Source organism: Lathyrus oleraceus, chromosome 7 (assembly GCF_024323335.1).
Source record: "Lathyrus oleraceus cultivar Zhongwan6 chromosome 7, CAAS_Psat_ZW6_1.0, whole genome shotgun sequence".
NCBI lineage: Eukaryota > Viridiplantae > Streptophyta > Magnoliopsida > Fabales > Fabaceae > Lathyrus > Lathyrus oleraceus.
In genome coordinates, this window is record NC_066585.1 from 242,417,341 (window position 1) to 242,436,272 (window position 18,932).

The 18,932-nt window shown below is 35.1% G+C and overlaps 1 protein-coding gene across 1 annotated transcript; it reads right to left on the reverse strand.

Moving 5' to 3' along the window:
• Positions 1-1,996: 1,996 nt before the first annotated feature.
• On the reverse strand, positions 1,997-6,213 carry LOC127108358 (uncharacterized). Its single transcript, XM_051045820.1, has 6 exons — positions 6,042-6,213; positions 5,319-5,402; positions 4,985-5,082; positions 4,708-4,807; positions 2,445-2,627; positions 1,997-2,264 (listed from the first exon to the last, which is right to left on the reverse strand). The coding sequence occupies exons 2-6, from the start codon at positions 5,373-5,375 to the stop codon at positions 2,142-2,144; spliced, it is 561 nt and encodes a 186-aa protein (XP_050901777.1). The 5' UTR covers positions 5,376-5,402; positions 6,042-6,213; the 3' UTR covers positions 1,997-2,141.
• Between the last annotated feature and the right edge of the window lie 12,719 nt (positions 6,214-18,932).

Consider the following 18,932-nt stretch of genomic DNA (forward strand, 5'->3'; position numbering starts at 1 on the left):
CGAATCCATAGGGACTCCCTCCAAGCAAGATAAAATATGTGCAATTTGAAAAAACTAGTAAAAGTGGGTTCAAGTTTCAGCGCGAAAAATAAATAAACGCGTAAACAATGTCATGAAAGCGGTCAGGTTGTGTGTAGAATCCCAAATTCCTCTATTGTTGATGTTTAATGCCCTGTATGAATTATCTAATCATTATAACCTCACGATGAATTAACAAAACCATTATAGTTGATCCCTCACGAAATAACTCATTAATCATTACCAGAAGCTTTCTATTCCTAGTCCGCCAATGTAAACAGAGTTAGCCGATGTATAGAACGTTAATTCTTTATGCCACTACTCGAGGTCTTCTATCCTTATTCAACCAGGGTAAGTACAACAATTGCCCTAGGTCCAACACATAGACCAATGGTCAGTATTTCATATGTGTCCACAATCAGATTAAAATAGTATCTCACATAAAAAACATTGCAAACGAGAAGCAATTAAATAAAAATATAGATAAATAGATTCATACAATTGTCAAATGAACATAAAATCCAACAATTGATAAACAGACTCATGATAACACAATAGAACGCAGAAGAATTTAGCTACTCATAATGTAATTGAAAATACCACAATTGATAAACAATGATAACATAAGAAGTCCCTTGAAGAGATGGCCTCTAATGGCTTCAAATTGAAGTGACCATTACGTGCACGATAACGTTCATCGCGTGCGCGATGGTGGATGTTATTATTTCCGAAACTTCACTTTTTTGCTCCTTTTTCACTCAAATTTTTACTAAGTCCACATTTTGCATACTTAATTATTTTTCCTTTATTCTTTGGTCATTTTTCCTCAAATTTGCTTGACTTTCACTTGTTTTACTCCGATTATTCGACTAAATATATGCAATGACTGATTGTCATCACAACCCCAAACCTGAATCGTTTCTTGTCCTCAAGTAACTTGCTTGCAACTGCACATTTCAACAGACAACAAGTCGCACAACAATAATCGAACATCACCAAATTAAATATTCTTTTACCCGACCATGGTTCTAGCTCCCAACTTCTATCCGGAGAATTTGTAAAACACCCTCAACATTAACGAGTACTCAACATGTCTCTTAGTTCACTATAACTCACTCAATGGATACGATGATCTCTCAATCAAAATGCAAAATCAATTAAACTTAGCTTTATCATATTCTAATCGAGTTCATAGTAGAAACCACAACACAGACATTAAATGACTTTTCAGGTTGTAACTTGGCTTATATTAGGGTAGAATATTTTTAGTAAAATAAGTTTAAACAATTGGAGTTAGGTTCCTAGTTCTCTTTTAATCATCATACCTTTTTGTTCCTTTTTTTATAATATTGGAGAGTTTTGATCCTTCTTATAATATTATTCTTTTTTTTTAAGTGTCTTTTTCCACTTCTTTTTCACAATAATTTTTGAATTTTTGGATCATATTTTCTAGTACTTCAATCCCAAATTTAAAACTTTGCTCACTTCCAAAAACAATCCCAAACTTAATTTTTTTCATATACGTTAAGAACTATACTTCTATCTAACTCCAAAGAAAGGGTGAAAAAAAATCTTTCAAATAATATGACTAAGAATTTAAGACTATGTCACCAAAAGAAAGGCTTAAGTTCAGAGTGTTTATGAAAATTTTAAAATTTCTAAAATGTTATGATATTTTACAAAAATTTCCGATAGATTTTTTCCGAAAATTTTAATTTCACGGTACATGTGTCATGCTTGCAGTAAAAAACTGTAAATTTCTAAAATTTCCGATAAAGACTCAAAATTTATGGTGAAAATTTATAAATTTCTGAAATTCATCCAAAAGTATATCCTTAAAATTACTCGAAATGGAGGGTGTCAGATTCGAGAGATTCGAGTTGAGGGTGTCAAGTTAATTGCTCATCCAATGTGAAACATATGCATCAAGCCCATAATAACATAGACTGATTAAGACATCATGAACAATTGAAGAATCTATAAAATCCCAATTATCATAATGATTTAATTAAATATTTTCTATCGTATTTTTAGTTTTGTCAAAATGCACACAAGGCAGAAAGATAATAATAATAATCTAATACTTGGGATGATGAAGTACAACAATACAAAACAGAACATTACTACTCATCATCCTTATATGGATACTCTTCTGGAACTTGCTTGAGAAGTTTTACTTGCAACTCAAACACATCATCACCTCGAAGCGCATCACGTAGCCAAGTGACCTCAGCCTTCATTGATACCTGAGAACAAAGAACAAATGTAGAAGAATCAGGACAAAATTATGAGTAATCTATTTCAAATTTGAGAAAAATACTGAAATTTCAGAAGACTGGCAATCAAACTATTATATATTTTTGTTTCCTAAGTGTTGAAAGCATGAAGTATAATATGTCAAAATCAGATAAGAAATAGAAACTTACCATATCCAAGGCTCCTCGAATAACTCCGCTTAATATGTTGCAGTAGTACAGACCTTGGTAGTTGTCAGGAAGCTCAACAAAGTCCACCAAAGGATTATCTTCCAAAACAATACTACAACAAGTTCCTTCAGCATCCCAATTGGTCACGGATGCAGTAACACCGAGAAACATTTTAAAACCAACCTGTATAAAACAATTATTAAGGCTGATAAAAATAAAGTCATCTTCTGCTTTAAATATGCTTTACTAATAATATAATGAAATTAGTAAATAAACCAAAACAATGCTGATCACACAACCAAGCACAGCACATAATCACTTTGTAATACTAAAAGTCATACCAATCAAAATGTGTTGACAGTCACCCAATTCTTAGATTCTAAAATTAAACAAAAGCAACACAAACCAACTACAACACAAAACAAAAGCCAAGAAAATCTAATTAAATGTCGTAAAAGAAATTTATATATGAACTTAGGGTCATCCAATTACAATGGGCCAAGAAGATATAATATTAAAAAAATAGTTGATGAAGACAAACTTTGGACTTAGCATGATTAGAAAGGGAAAAAAGTTAAACAGCACCTTTAATGAAAGCAAATGTCATTATATCTACGTCACATTTCTATGAATGGCATAACTTATAATGAATATACCAAATGCTCCATAATGATAGCTTGTTAAGTTTACTGACCATTATGTTAGGCTCAAACTTGAATACTTTTGTTTCGCCAATTCTATCTTCATATGCAAATAACGGAACTCTCGAAACCAGACCGTATTTCATCTGTGTCCTAAAATCAGTTGATTGCCCCCCAAATCAAATACAATTTTCCGATTTGAATGCAAAGCAGGTACAAACTCATAACGGTACAATAAGGATGATTTATGTAGTAGGACTCAGGTGCCCCCTCTATTGCATCTAGTCTAATGTTTTCGAACCAAATCATATACGTTTACAATATTCATTTCAATGCTAAAATAATAAACCTATAAATATACTTGTTCATATGAATTTGGCTTATGCAGAACTTTGAGGAATTTAAATCTCCCCATGCCTCAAGGCCCTTACTCTCTCAATAGACAAGAAACGTCTAATCCTTCCGTCTTACTTATACACATCACACCATAACCTAACAAACTAACAGGGTACCTTGAACAATCACCTTGTTCTGAATGTGAATAGCAAAGATAAGCTGTAAACAAACTGATCAGGTTCCAATGAATCCAATTGTCTGAAGTCCTTCTTCACCTGCTCTAGCAGCGTCTCTTACAGAACATTTCATACCCTTCTGCTGCAAAGCTCTGCAGTGGCTTATCTCATGTATTGAGCCGTGCCTCATCTCCTTCTCTGTCTTGATTTCAGGACACGATAGTTCTAACCATCAATTGATTCAACTAATCTTCCTCCATTCTCATCGTCGCCATTGATCAGGGATGGAACTCCTATACCATTTTGAAAAGAATTGGTATATCTTCATTCGAAAATTCAAGAAGAATTTCCCATATTGCAGTATAGTTTTTTGAACTTTGACGGCTAGCACCTTCAATTCCCAAAGACCCTTAATCTCTCAACTGACAAGATGCTTCTCTTTAACCCCTTTCTTTTATTTATATACACATCAGTCTAACCCACCTAACTAAGAGGGTAACCTATTAATCATTTCGATAAGAGGTGATATCTTTATTAGAAGACTTAAGGAAGAATTTCCTTAGTACCCGGTGCATCCGTCTAATCCCTTCCTCTTATTTATATACATCATAGCCTAACATAACCAACCAACTAACTAACTAAGCTTTTGTTCACATGAACACAATCTTAGTTATAGTAACCTAGTTAGACTGCCAGAGAACCGAGGTCATATACCTGCCATACTCAGAATCTCTTTTCCAATGTTCTAAAAAGCTTGAGGTTCAAACAGATCAAGCCAAGTACGAAACTTAATTTTTGTGCCCACAAATATGCTTTCTGATATTTATTTATATTTCATGTGTAGATTAAGCCAAGAACCAATACATACAGCCGTACGCTCAAACTATTTGATAAATCTTTACTATTTATTAAAGAAAGTAGGAACTTGACTTTACAGTTTTTTCTACTTACAAATCAAGCAACTTAAGGGGACCCTGGATAGCTGAATATTCCTATAGATTAAATGAACAAGCAGAAGTGCCATCTTCGCATGACCTTCAACACAATGAGAATGAACATTTTCACATTTTTTGTACCAGCATCTAATGAAACCAAACAACAATACAATACCTTTGCAATCACATCAGCGGTCTCTCTGAAATCAACACACCTTGAGACATTAGATTTAGCCAAAAACTCATCAATCAAACGGATTCCAATATTATAACCCCTGAAAATACCAACCAAACAGCAAAATCCATATTGATGAAAGTAAGTAACTCAAATACAAATACACACCAAACCATGGAGCTAAAAATCCCACAAATAGATGGGAAAAAACAAATTTTACGGCATCAGAAGATAAGAGAATACAGTATATTGAATCGAGAGAGTTTCAGAATTGTACATTTGATCTAGCTGTTTGTTGACTTCCTCAACCTCTTCCAGATCTGTAAGCAATTGCCGCACAATTGCCCCATATGTCAGAGTAAACAGCTCCGCATTCTGCACAGTCCAAGAGCAATTTCTAAATTCTAATGCAGATGGATACAATTAACTCAAAATAAGGATTCCATGAACTTCAAACAAAATTGTCATTTTTTATGTAAATCAAAATAAAAAATAAGGGAGAGGAATCTACAGTTTATTGGTGTAAAACGGGGGAAAGTGGAAAACTGAGCAATGTTATTTTCTTGGGTACCAAACAGAGTATAATGAGGGTTTTGATTTCGTTTGCTTACAACGCGTTCGATGTTAGCAAATATCGCATCGCCAGATCGAGGAGCAACCGGAGCCATCCTTAAAGCTCACTCAGATTTGTTTAGCTGCAGAAATAATTAAATTAAATGATTCAAATACGGTAGGAATGAAACAAATCCAACATTTTTAAACTTACCCACAATTTAGGAACACAATTCAAGATAACCAACACGATATCAGAAGCACAAAACCAAAGCACTTTCTCAGACTATATACATACAGTTTGCCAAAATATAACACAGTAATTAATTAACCACGGATAAGTTATAGTAGCAACCATACGATAAAAGAGCTATTGCCAAAAGAACTTCAATTGTTATGTGTCTTATTAGGGGAAATGTGATATTATTAATTACTTATCAGAAAAACAAATTATAGAGAAAAAGCAAGTTGCACATTAAGTGCAAATCTTTGGCTGTTTTAGTTTTCTTCTATTTCGGCTTCAAAATATTTGTAAAAACAATTCATCATCTAAAGGTATTTTGATACAAATATGCATCAATCAATGATTCTTTAATCTATGTCCAAAAAGCTATTTGTAAAACCATACGAAGAACTGATCATAAAAATTATAAAAAATAAGCATTAATTATAACATCTCCGATCCGTAACAACTCATACGACGAAAACTCGGATCTGAGATGCAGTGAAGAAAAAGCTTAAATTGAAGAGAAAAGTAGAGATGAGATTTAGAAACTATGAACCTTTGGCGTTGTGCAAATCTCGGTAGTCGGTGATGACTGATGATTGCTCACTGCTGCCTTACGCGATTCCTGCGTTTCGCGGAGGGGACTTGGAGAAACTGATTTGGGGCTATTTTCGTAACTGCGTTATGTGATAGTATCATAGAGGACAATTTAGTTCACAAAAATTTATATAGTGAAGAAATAGTTTTATCAATTTATTAGTTAAGTTTATAAAATTGAAATTTGGAAATCAATTTGATTTACATGTGTTAATAAATTTATTTATTTATTTTATGAATTTGAATAGGAAAATATACTTCATACATCCATATTTTTTTTTAGTGATTTTGAGAAAATCACAAACGAAATTAAGATTTTAAAGAATATTTTTCATCTTCAACCTACATTTTATGCATACACACGAACAAACTACACATGATCATTTTTTATTTGGGTGTCATCTAGAATCAGTGTTGATAACGTCCAATTCAGGTGGTTGAATTGTAAATTGAGTTGAGATATTTGAGGGTTTCAGATAAGAAAATCAAGTTAGGGTTTTCCTTCAAGATCAATTAGCGATTTGAAGGTTTTGGACAAAATTACGCAAGTTGGATTCGATCGAGTGAAAACTTTTAAGAACAGGGGTTTCTTGTAAAGGAGTAGTGTGAGACGGTGGATCATCTTGATAAATTTTAGGTTACAATAATTCACAATTTGGATCCGATCGAGTGAAAGCTTTGAAGAACAGGGGTTTCTTGCAAATGAGTAACATGAAACGGTGGATCAAATTGGTATTGTTGGGTGACTTGATCAAACTCAGATCAAGGGAAGAGAAAGTGTTAGAATCAACATCAAACATAGAGTTTGTAGGGTTGAATTGCTACATTTCTCTTGTATTATACTTTTACAAAGTAAGGTTAATTCTCATTATCTCAATTCGAGTTCGAATTTAGGGTAGACATACCCATAACAAAGTCAATTGAGGAAGTGTCTAAACAAATCCCCATGTTCTCTCTCTATTTATCTATCTATCTCTTTTACTTTTCATTTGCAAATTATTGAATTCATCGATTGTGCGATCAATACGTTTGGCTAAACTTTTTGATAACTTTTTGAAAGAGGTTTTGTTGAGTTGATCACAATCTATTAGATTGTGGTTGGATTTGCAAGTAAGCAAAACCATATAAAATTCTAAACAAAATCGATTGCATACAAGGTGTTTGATAATTTGTCTCAATATAATTTTGTGTATTTTATCTTTGGAAATAGTCTTTACTCTTAGAGTAGCATTCAAGTAATTGTGATTAAAAGTATTTTGATCAAATTTGTTCTCATTATCATAACTTAATTCTACATACGCATATCTGAGCATTTTTATAGCAGTTCGGTTTAGACGATTTGATTCGGGTCACTTCCGCTAGCCATTAAATATTTCAAAACAATTTTTGTAAAGTTTTTTAACTTGGGATTTATTCACCCCCTCCAGAATGTTGTCTATCGTCTAACAAGTGATATCACGAGCTACAATTAATTTCGTGCTCTAATATTCGCTAATTAAAAAATGGCTACCGAACCTAAATGGGCATACAATAGAGCATCCATCTTTATCGGTGAAAACTATGGCTATTTGAAAGTTTGAATGTGTATACATATTAACTCGGTTGATAAGGGTGTTTGGGACATCATTACCAATGGTCCTAATTAAATTACAAAGACCAATGGTCACATGATTGAAAGACACAAAATATTCTCATATTCTCCCTTGGTGTTGTTGAATATTATCGTGTTTCCCATTGTGAACTCACCCAAGCTATGTGGGACGCATTAGAAGTTTCACATGAGGTAACTAATGAAGTAAAACAAGCTAGGATCAATACCTTAAATTGAGAGTTTGAACTATTTCGCATGAAGCATGGTGAAACCATTGTCAACATGCAAAAGAGGTTCACACATCTTATAAATCGTTTGAATACTCTAGGTAAGTCAATTTCCAATGATATTGCTACTAATAAAGTTTTGAGGTGTATTAATAGGTAATGGCAACCTAAGGTCACCGTAACCAAAGAAGTGAATGATCTTAAAATACTTGATCTCACAACTTATTTGGCAAGGTATAAGAACATGAGCAAGAACTCATTTGCTTGAAAAAAACATGAAAAAAGAGCATGAGAAGAAGATAAAGAAGGAGAAAAGTAAAGACAATGAGGTAGAAAAGAAGTCTATGGATCTAAAGGCTTCAAGTTCAAAGTCCTCAACCAATGAGCAAAGTGATTATGAAATAAGAGATTATGAGAATTCTGATGATGAAGAGATGGGTGTGTTCGTCAAAAGGTACCATAGGTATATAAGGAAAAATGGAGTCAAGCACTCCGACAAGAACCTAATAAAAAAGGATAAGAACCTAAAGTTTTAGAAATCGAAAAGAAGATGGAAGCTCTTAAGAAATATATGATAGATATTCAAAAGGACAAGAATAAGGATGATAAACCTTCATGGTTTGGTTGTGAATCTTGTTACATTTGGAAAAAATAGGCAAATACTCTTCAAACTAAATTGGGCAAAACATTACAACCAAAGATTTCATTTTCTATTGATCCATCAAAGTTTGAACGGTCTTTGAAGCCTTCATATAAAAAACATAAATATGTTCGAAAGGACTCAAATAGAAAAAGTACATTTCATCACAACTTATCTTGTCACTATTGTCGCAAGAAAGGTCATACTATTGAAAAATGCAAGTTTATGAGACTTTTTGTTCCTAAATGTGCTTTTCAATGGTTGTTCAAATGCAACCTTGATTTCACTCACTCTCAAGGACTTGATGAAAATTGGGCACCTATTTCTCTTGTTTGATTCTATAGGTTGAATATCTTGACTCTATAGAGAAAATGTGGTTTCTCGATAGTGGATGCTTAAGACATATGACGGGTGACATATCTCTATTCATTGACTTTGTTCCAAAGAATAAGGGGTTTGTTACCTATGGAGACAACAACAACGAAGCAATACTTGGAAAAGGTAGTGTAGGTAATCCTTCATCTACTACTAGCTCCAATGTTATGTTAGTTTATGGTCTTAAATATAATCTCTTTAACATTAGTCAACTATGCGACAAGAGATTTAAAGTTACTTTTACAAATACTTGTTGCTTGTTTGAACATAATGAAAAGAATGATTGTATGTTTAAAGGCTTGAGGGTTAATAAAACCTATATGCTTAACTTAGATGACATATCCTTGGTAGGAACTAAGTATCTGGTGACCATGAGTGATGACTCTTGGTTATGGCATAGACGCCTAGCTCATGTCAACTTTGATTTATTAAACAAAGTGGCTTCAAAATATTTAGTAATCGGTCTACCAAAAATAAAGTTTTCAAAAGACCATTTATGTGATGCATGCCAAATGGGCAAGCAAACAATAAAGTCTCATTTAAATCGAAAAATATTGTTTCAACTTCGAGACCTCTTGAGCTTCTTCATATGGTTCTCTTTGGTCCCTCATGGGCCAAAAGCATAGGTATTAGTTACTATGGTTTTGTAACAGTAGTAGACGATTACTATAGATTTTGTTGGGTCATGTTTTTGTATAGTAGAGATTTATTTAGCTTTCAAACAATTTGCAAGATTATCCCAAAATAAGATGAATTTGAAAATTGTTTATATGCAAAGCGATCATGGAGGAGAATTTAAAAACCTCCTCTTTGAGAAGTATTGTGATAAACATGCCATTGAGCATAATTTCTCCGCTCCAAGAACTCCACAACAAAACGGCGTTGTTGATCAGTCACCATTTTCACTATATTTTCGTTGCTTATCCGACAAGAAACCAAGGATTTTGAGACACCGTGTACGCATTATGGTACCTTTAAAGTTAATTTTCATTCTCGTAAGTTATTTAAGCAATTTTATTAATTGTCAGTTTTATTTTATATTTTCGTGATTTTATGTGTAGGATGTCTATGTTTTTATCCAACAGGTCCAGGTGTAAGAATCGAGGAACTCGGAGCGAGATAGTGCGGAATTCCGGCAAGCAAAGGAATAGAAAAATCCCAATACAGTAGGCCTGACACGGCCACCCGTGTCACCTAACACGGGCCGTGTCAGGAAGAAGGAGAATGAAACAAAAAACATTAGCCTGACACGCCCGGCCGTGTCAGTTGACACGACCCGTGTCAGGCCTTATCCCATACCGTGTCAAGCCCCCATGGGCATGTCAAGTGAAGCAGTAAGCTGACACAGCCACTCGTGTCAGCTGACACGGCCACCCGTGTCAGCTGACACGGGCCGTTTCAGCCCAAACCCAAAATTTTCCCTTTTCATCGGCCTTTTGATTATCGGGCTTGTAGAGAGATTTTTGGATATGTCCACCTATTGCTTGGAATTTTCACTATATAAGAGAACCTTCTACCAAAGAAAAGATCATCTTGGAACGAGGCAAAACACAATATTGTCAAGCAATCAAGCATTACAGAGAGCAAGGAGTTCGGAGAGCTGAAGGTTTTCATGAGCGGAAGCGATTGAAGATCGAAGTCATCCAAATACTTGTAATGTGTAATTTTTATCTTACATTTGTTTTGAACAATATGGGTAGCTAAACCCCTCAATGATAGGGGGTGTCCCTGATTTAGAATTGTAACGAATTTGAGTATACTTTTGCATTTATAATATTATTCTTACGGTAACCTTTTGATGTGTTTAATGTTGTCTCTTTCGGACCAATCTAGATTGTTCTATGGTTATCAATTAGGCTGGACCGCCATTGGTAAGATTTTCATAAGGTTACTCTGCAGTAGATATCACCTAGGACTAGGGATACCCTGTATGAACCAGAGTGTTCTTGATATAATAAAGCTTAACTTCACCTTAATTGCCTATGGACATAGAAATTAGGGTAAATTGATTAAAGGTTTTCTCACCAAGGACTTGAGAGAAAATACCCTTGAGAACTGATAGTAATTGATATTTGTTGATGCAATAGTGAATCAGAGTTGTTACAGGGATAAATTATACACCTTCCCTGACATTGTTCCTCTTACCCTGCAAACCCTTATTTTCATCCTTATTTGTCTTTGCCTTTATTTTTATAATTTTGAATCTAAAAACCCAAATCATACTTTTTGTTTAATTGAATGATAATTTGAACTCGATATTTAACGTGCAGTCCTTGAGATCGACATTCGGGGAATTTACCAGTTATTACTACAATAGGCAAAATAGTACACTTGCTATTTTTCCAATCAAGTTTTTGGCGCCATTGTCGGGGACTGCCAAAATATAGAGTTTAATTTTTAGTTCAATTAAAATTTTGTTGCTCTGCAATAAAATTCATGACAATGTTCAAAAAGGTTGAGGGTCATATGTCTTTGTTTGAAGCACTCGAAAGAATGCCCATGTACAAGAAATTCATGGAAGAGGTAATGGCTGAAAAGAAACCAACAACAGAAGACCATGTAGCCTAGAAGGAAAAGTATAGTGCAAACTCACTGGGGCAGAAAATTCCTAATAAACAAAAGGATCCGAGAACGGTAACAGTACCATGCATAATTAAAGAAAGAACCTTCAAGAAGGTACTAATAGATTCGGGAGCTAGTGTGAGTCTGATGCCATTATCAATCTATCACAGGTTGGGTATTAAAAATGTCAGTGATATAAAGACCAATCTGAAGTTTGCAGATCACTCAAGAAAGGATGCATATGGTATAGCAGAAGACGTATTGGTAACAATAGAGGACTTGATTTTTCCTGTTGATTTTGTAATCCTAGACATACCTGAAGATGATGAAGCACCCATCATTCTAGGTCAACCTTTCATGCAGACAAGTCGATGCAATTTTGACATGGACCAGGGCACGTTAACCTTCAAAGTTTGTGACAAAGAGATAACATTGAATGATATTAAAGACCAGGAGCTAGAGGAAGATATAGAATCTCACTATCAAGTAGGCTTAATCAGGACATAGGCGAGAAGGAAAAGTAACATGCCAACATCAGAGAAAGATGCAAGAAGGTCCTCTCGACTCTCATCACTACCATTAGCCGCCCTGAATGGAAAGACCCCTCATCCCCATTCTAAAAACCAAGAGAAAGAAAAAAAAAACGAAAACATGGTAAGGAGATGAAGGTTAAAAAGGACTTGTGGCACAAAAGAATTCATACGGATGAAAGAGACAACTTCCTAGTTTTGGACAAGAAGTGCAATAAGGTTTGAAGGCTGAAGTACCCCCCATAACAAGGGGAATGAACCGTCGAGCCACACGACGTTAAACGAAGCGCTTCGTGGGAGGCAACACACGCGTTACTAATTCTAATTATTGTTTGTGTTTGTTTGTTATTTTAGGTTTGCATAGTGCCTTTCATAAAAGGGCGAAGGTACTCACATGGAAAAGGTTGAATTTTTTTATTTCGTGTGGGAATGTTGCACTTTCGGCCCCATCCCCCTCAGTGGGGCACTGTGAGTCACCCTTCTTCTATCCTATTCTAAAACATTGAGGTCAATGTCTAGTTCAAGTGTGGGGGAGGTTTTCCTATGTTTTTTACATTTATTTTTGTTCTGTTTTATGTTTTATTTGATTAGTTCCCAATTTTTACCGTTCACATTTGGTTTATTATTACTGTCGGGTATCATCTATTGCATGTATTTCAGGTTATTGGTATTATAGTGGGATGAGGTAATGATCAATAGCGGTAGTGAATGAAATGATCACTCCACATACTCTTGCTTGTTATGAAGGATCTTCCCAGAAAGTCGATACTACTGAAGAAAAGATCGGACACAATATCTAAAGCTCATCTAACGTAGGTTCCCTGTGCATTCCGAGTTGATTAAGAAGTCGCACCGTACTCGAAGTATTGTGGATGCTCTCAAGCTTTACCTAACATGATGAGTGCATAAAAGGCCAAACACATTTGTCATCATGAGCGATATTCAGGTATGTCTTTATCACTCTGACTTTGTGTAGGTTCTCTGGGAGTTTCACTTCATGTATACACACACTGAGACACATTGTTTGATTATAGCCCTGAGCCTTTCTAGCCATCCCGTTAATGTTATCCTTTGTTAACCCCATTTGAGTATGTATCCATTGTTTGTTTAACCCCGTAAATGTACCCCGCGGCCAAAACACTTCCTTACCCTGTTCGAGGTCAATTTGATATTATTAAAGCTGTGTTGAAATTCTAAGTTTGGGGTAAAACCCCATAAGTTTCAAAAGCCAAGGTGAGTGCAAAAAAAAAGAAGAGAGAATCATCAAGAAAATAAACTCGAGGGTCCAAAAGAAGCACTGGCCAAAGAAGGGCACTTGGTTGAAAAATAAGAATAGAAAAGAAAAACCCGAGCTATAAAAAAAATATAATAGAGGAAAAGAAAGAAAATGAACAAACACGGTGAAAATAATAGTAACATTGACTCTGAACCAAAAACCACTTGTTTACCGTTTTGTTTGGAATATCCACACCATAACCCAAACCCCGTTATAACCTGAAAGACCTCAAAAAGTGTGTGTTATGTGTAGTTGATATGAAAGGAGAAACTATTCAAACTTATGAGTCGATATTGCATATTCTGAATTGGGAGTGAAAACACTTAAACCCCGATAGACTTGGTGAGAGTGTGATGTAAGCTGACAGGTGAAGCGGTACCTCGATGAGGAAGTGCGACAGAAAACTCATTAGGAAAAGCAGGAACTATACAAGGGGGAGTGAAGGCGTTGGTGAAAGATCTCAGCAGTATCATGGTAAGAATACAAATTTTGGGAAGTGACACTTTGTCATATTGGACATTACTTGAGGACAAGCAATGAGCTAAGTTTGGGGTTGTGATCAGTCACCATTTTCACTATATTTCCGTTGCTTATCCGACAAGAAACCAAGGATTTTGAGACATTGTGTACGCATTATGGTACCTTTAAAGTTAATTTTCATTCCCGTAAGTTATTTAAGCAATTTTATTAATTGTCAGTTTTATTTTATATTTTCGTGATTTTACGCGTAGGATGTCTGTGTTTTTGTCCAACAGGTCCAGGTGGAAGAACCAAGGAACTCAGAGCAAGACAATGCAAAATTCCGGCAAGCAAAGGAATGGAAAAATCCCGATACAGGAGGCCTGACACGGCCACCCATGTCACCTGACACGGGCCGTGTCAGGCAGAAGGAGAATGAAGCAAAAAACAGTAGCCTAACACGGTCGGCCGTGTCAGTTGACACGGCCCGTGTCAGGCCTTATCCCATACCGTGTCAAGCCCCCATGGGTGTGTCAAGTGAAGCAATGAGCTAACACGGCCACCCGTGTCAGCCCAAGCCAAAAATTTCCCCTTTTCATCGGGCTTTTGATTATCGGGCTTGCAGAGAGATTTTTGGACATGTCCACCTATTGCTTGGAATTTTCACTATATAAGTGAACCTTCTACCAAAGAAAAGATCATATTGGAACGAGGCAAAACACAGTATTATGAAGCAATCAAGTATTATAGAGGGCAAGGAGTTCTGAGAGCTGAAGGTTTTCATGAGCGGAAGCGATTGAAGATCGAAGTCATCAAAATACTTATAATGTGTAATTTTTATCTTGCATTTGTTTTGAACAATATGAGTATCTAAACCCTCCAATGCTAGGGGGTGTCCCTGATTTAGAATTTTAAATGAATTTGAGTATACTTTTGCATTTATAATATTATTCTTACGGTAACCTTTTGATGTGTTTAATGTTGTCTCTTTTAGACCAATCGAGATTGTTCTATAATTATCAATTAGGCTGGACCGCCATTGGTAAGGTTTTCATAAGGTTACTCTGCAGTAAATATCACCTAGGACTAAGGATACCCTGTATGAACCAGAGTGTTCTTGATATAATAAAGCTTAACTTCACCTTAATTGCCTATGGACATAGAAATTAGGGTAGATTGATTAAAAGTTTTCTCACCAAGGACTTAGGAGAAAATACCCTTGAGAACTGGTAGTAATCGATATTTATTGATGCAATAGTGACTCAGAGTTGTTACAGGGATAAATTATACACCTTCCCTGGTATTGTTCCTCTTACCCTACAAACCCTTATTTTCATCCTTATTTGTCTTTGCCTTTATTTTTATAATTTTGAATCTAAAAACCCAAATCATACTTTTTGTTTAATTGAATGATAATTTGAACTCGATATTAACGTGCAGTCCTTGAGATCGAGATTCGGGGAATTTATGCGTTATTACTATAATTGGCAAAATAGTACACTTGCTATTTTTCCGATCAGTTGTGGAGCATAAAAACCGTGTTTTAGAGGAGTTAGCTATAACTATGCTCAATGAGGATAATCTACCTAAGTATTTTTGGGCTGATGTCATTATCACGGTATGTTATGTCTTAAATAGGATACTAATATGTCATATTTTAGACAAAACTCCCTATGAACTACTAAAGGATAGAAAATTTAATTTATCACATTTTCACGTTTTCGAATGCAAATGTTTTGTTTTAAATAATGGAAAGGATAATCTTGGTAAGTTTGATGCGAAAGACGATGAAGGTATCTTCCTTGTATACTCTCAATCTAGAAAAGCTTATAGGGTTTATAACAAAAGACTACTTATTGTCGAAGAGTCGGTACACATCACTTTTGATGAATCTTATCCGAGAAATATCGAGAAAGATGTTTCTTTTCATGATGTAGGTGTATCTTCACAAGATATTCTCAAAGAACCCGGAGAAGGAATTGATCAACCTAAAGCGGTGGAACATGAGAAAGAAGAAGATAACGATTATGAAGAGGAGAATGTTGAAAGTCCAACTGCAGTGGACGATCTACCTTTGGCTTGGAGAACCTTCAAAGATTATCCTATCGATAACATACTAAGAGACATCACCAAAGGCATGACAATACTCTCCGTGATAAGTAATTTTTGTTATCACTTTGCATTTGTTTCACAAGTTGAACCTAAAAATTCCAAATATGCCTTACTTGATAAGCATTAGCTTATGGTCATGCAAGATAAATTAAACTAGTTTAAAAGAAATGATGTTTGGGACCTTGTCCCTCGTCCAAGAAATCATCAAGTTATTGGTACCAAATAGGTTTTTAGAAATAAAATCGACAAAAACGGGGTGATAACTAGGAACAAAGTCCGACTAGTGGCTCAAGGTTATAACCAAGAGGAGTGCATTGATTATGAGGAAACTTATGCTCTGGTTGCTTGCCTTGAGGTTATACGCCTTCTACTAGATTATGCTTGCTCCAAAGATTTCAATTTATTTCAAATGGACGTTATCATACCCCAAAATTTTCCTTGCCTTTTACATTTTCATTTGACTTTTGACCCTAAGCTCATCTGCATATTCATGCCATATTCATTCATGTACAATTGCATCTCTTAGATAAACATCATTCATTTAGAGGTTGGTGTTCATGGCACAAGTGCTGAATAAGTTTCTCTTCAAGATGTTCTTAGGAATCAAGCATATGGTATTTTGGTGATACACTTAACCATGACATTGGATATGATTCTGAACTGCAAGTGTGATTGACAAATCTTTTATGGACTTGGTCATTTGGTGTGGATTCAAGACGAGGCTTTACAATTCAGAGTCAAGTCAGCGAAATCAAGATTCATTCCTTCAAATTCAAGTCTAATTCAAGTTCATTCAAGTATAAGTTCAAATGTTCAACATTCTATTGCAAAAAAGGTTCTAGAAAACCAAATTATACTATTTTACTTGATTTAATCAATAGTTGATTCTTGGTCAACTATTGACTTTTTGGTCAAATAGTTGACCAAAGTCAATTGATCATCCTAAACATTACTTGTTTCGCCCCTTCATGAGTCCTCAATGTTTGAGCTTATATGCCACACCAAAGTGTTGTCCATCCTACTATATGTCAAAACTGCAAAAACATACCACATTCAGTACATAATGAACCAAAAAGGCCAAGACAATGCACATGAGCCAATACATCACAAAAAACACAAAAAAAAACAAGTTCCCATGTGGGTAACCGGTTACCAAGAATCAGGTAACCAATTACACCTACTTTTCATGCCATCCCAATAGTTAGAAAAAGCCAGCTTTCGTGTTGGTAACCAGTTATACAAAACAGTATAACCGATTACACCTTCCTTTTCATCACATCCAGTAGCCCATAAACACATATTATCGAGTGTGTAACTGGTACGCAAAACCAGGTAACCTGTTACACCTGTTTTAAACAACCAAAAAACCAGCCCATAACACATGTTTTCGCGTTGGTAACCGGTTACACCAAGTATAAGTTCAAATGTTCAACATTCTATTGCAAAAAAAGGTTCTAGAAAACCAAATTATACTATTTTACTTGATTTAGTCAATAGTTGATTCTTGGTTAACTATTGACTTTTTGGTCAAATAATTGACCAAAGTCAACTGATCATCCTAAACATTACTTGTTTCGCCCCTTCATGAGTCCTCAATGTTTGAGCTTATATGCCACACCAAAGTGTTGTCCATCCTACTATATGTCAAACCTGCAAAAACATACCATATTCAGTACATAATGAACCAAAAAGGTCAAGACAATGCACATGAGCCAATACATCACAAAAAACATAAAAAAAAAGTTCCCATGTGGGTAACCGGTTACCAAGAATCAGGTAACTAATTACACCTACTTTTCATGCCATCCCAATAGCCAGAAAAAGCCAGCTTTCGTGTTGGTAACCAGTTATACAAAACAGTGTAACCGATTACACCTTCCTTTTCATCACTTCCAGTAGCCCATAAACACATATTTTCGAGTGTGTAACTGGTTACGCAAAACCAGGTAACCTGTTACACCTGCTTTGAACAACCAAAAAACCAGCCCATAACACATGTTTTCGTGTTGGTAACCGGTTACACCATATCTAGTAACCAGTTACACCTGTACCAAAATGCCAATATCAGTTCTTATCCCACAACATTGCAGAACCATTTCAAAACATGCCAAACCAGTTCACATAGCAGCAATAACACATAACAACAAAAGAAAATATAACAATACATACTTTACACTTTGAACCAAGCATTTCTAATACACTAACACTCATAAAAACTTTAACCACACTTACTCATTCTAATCCTAACCTCACCAACCAGTCATATCAGTTCCATTTAACACTCCAATAACAATTCCAATTAACAATTTAACCGCTCATTAACACTGTTAATTTCACAACCAACTTGCTCACGAGAACACTTAACACTAATTATTGCCATTACTTCTAACCGTCGCTGCCCGGAAATCTGACCAAAACAAGTGGGAAATTCATCTATATAAACTCATCACTCTCTTCAATCAAAGAGGTTTAATCAACAACAATAATAAATGAGTGTAAGTGTAAGAGGATGATCTCATTGTAAGAAGACCCAAGAGTAAGCCATGTGAAAAAAATAGCAACAAGCAAGTTATATAGATAACAACATTAAAAAATTAAATCAGAAGCGTGCACTAATTAAAATCGGGATGCAAGGATATGAATTAAAGTCACATAATATAAGAACATGCAAGGAAAAATGAAATTGAGGGGTGCAAACAAAACCCTAGGTAATGAGCTCAAAACCAGTTTGTGCATATTGACGACAATGGAAATGTCGTATGCGACGAGTTAAAACACAGTGAAATACCGTCAATATATCGATAAAATAATCGGTGGAATAATGACATGGGAAGTGTCGAATCCATAGGTCAAACTTTGATGATTAACCATGAAGAGAAATCAACGAAACCGAACGAAAAATCCAACAAGTATCGCACTTTTTAAAACGTTCATGGGGCACTTTTGCAACAGCCGCAATCGGGGGGAAATAAATGGAAAATATAAAAACAAAAATTAAATTGCAAAGACAATGTCACAAATAAGAAGTAGGCATAAAAAAAATCAGAAAGAAAACAATATTTTGATGGTTAAAAAAAT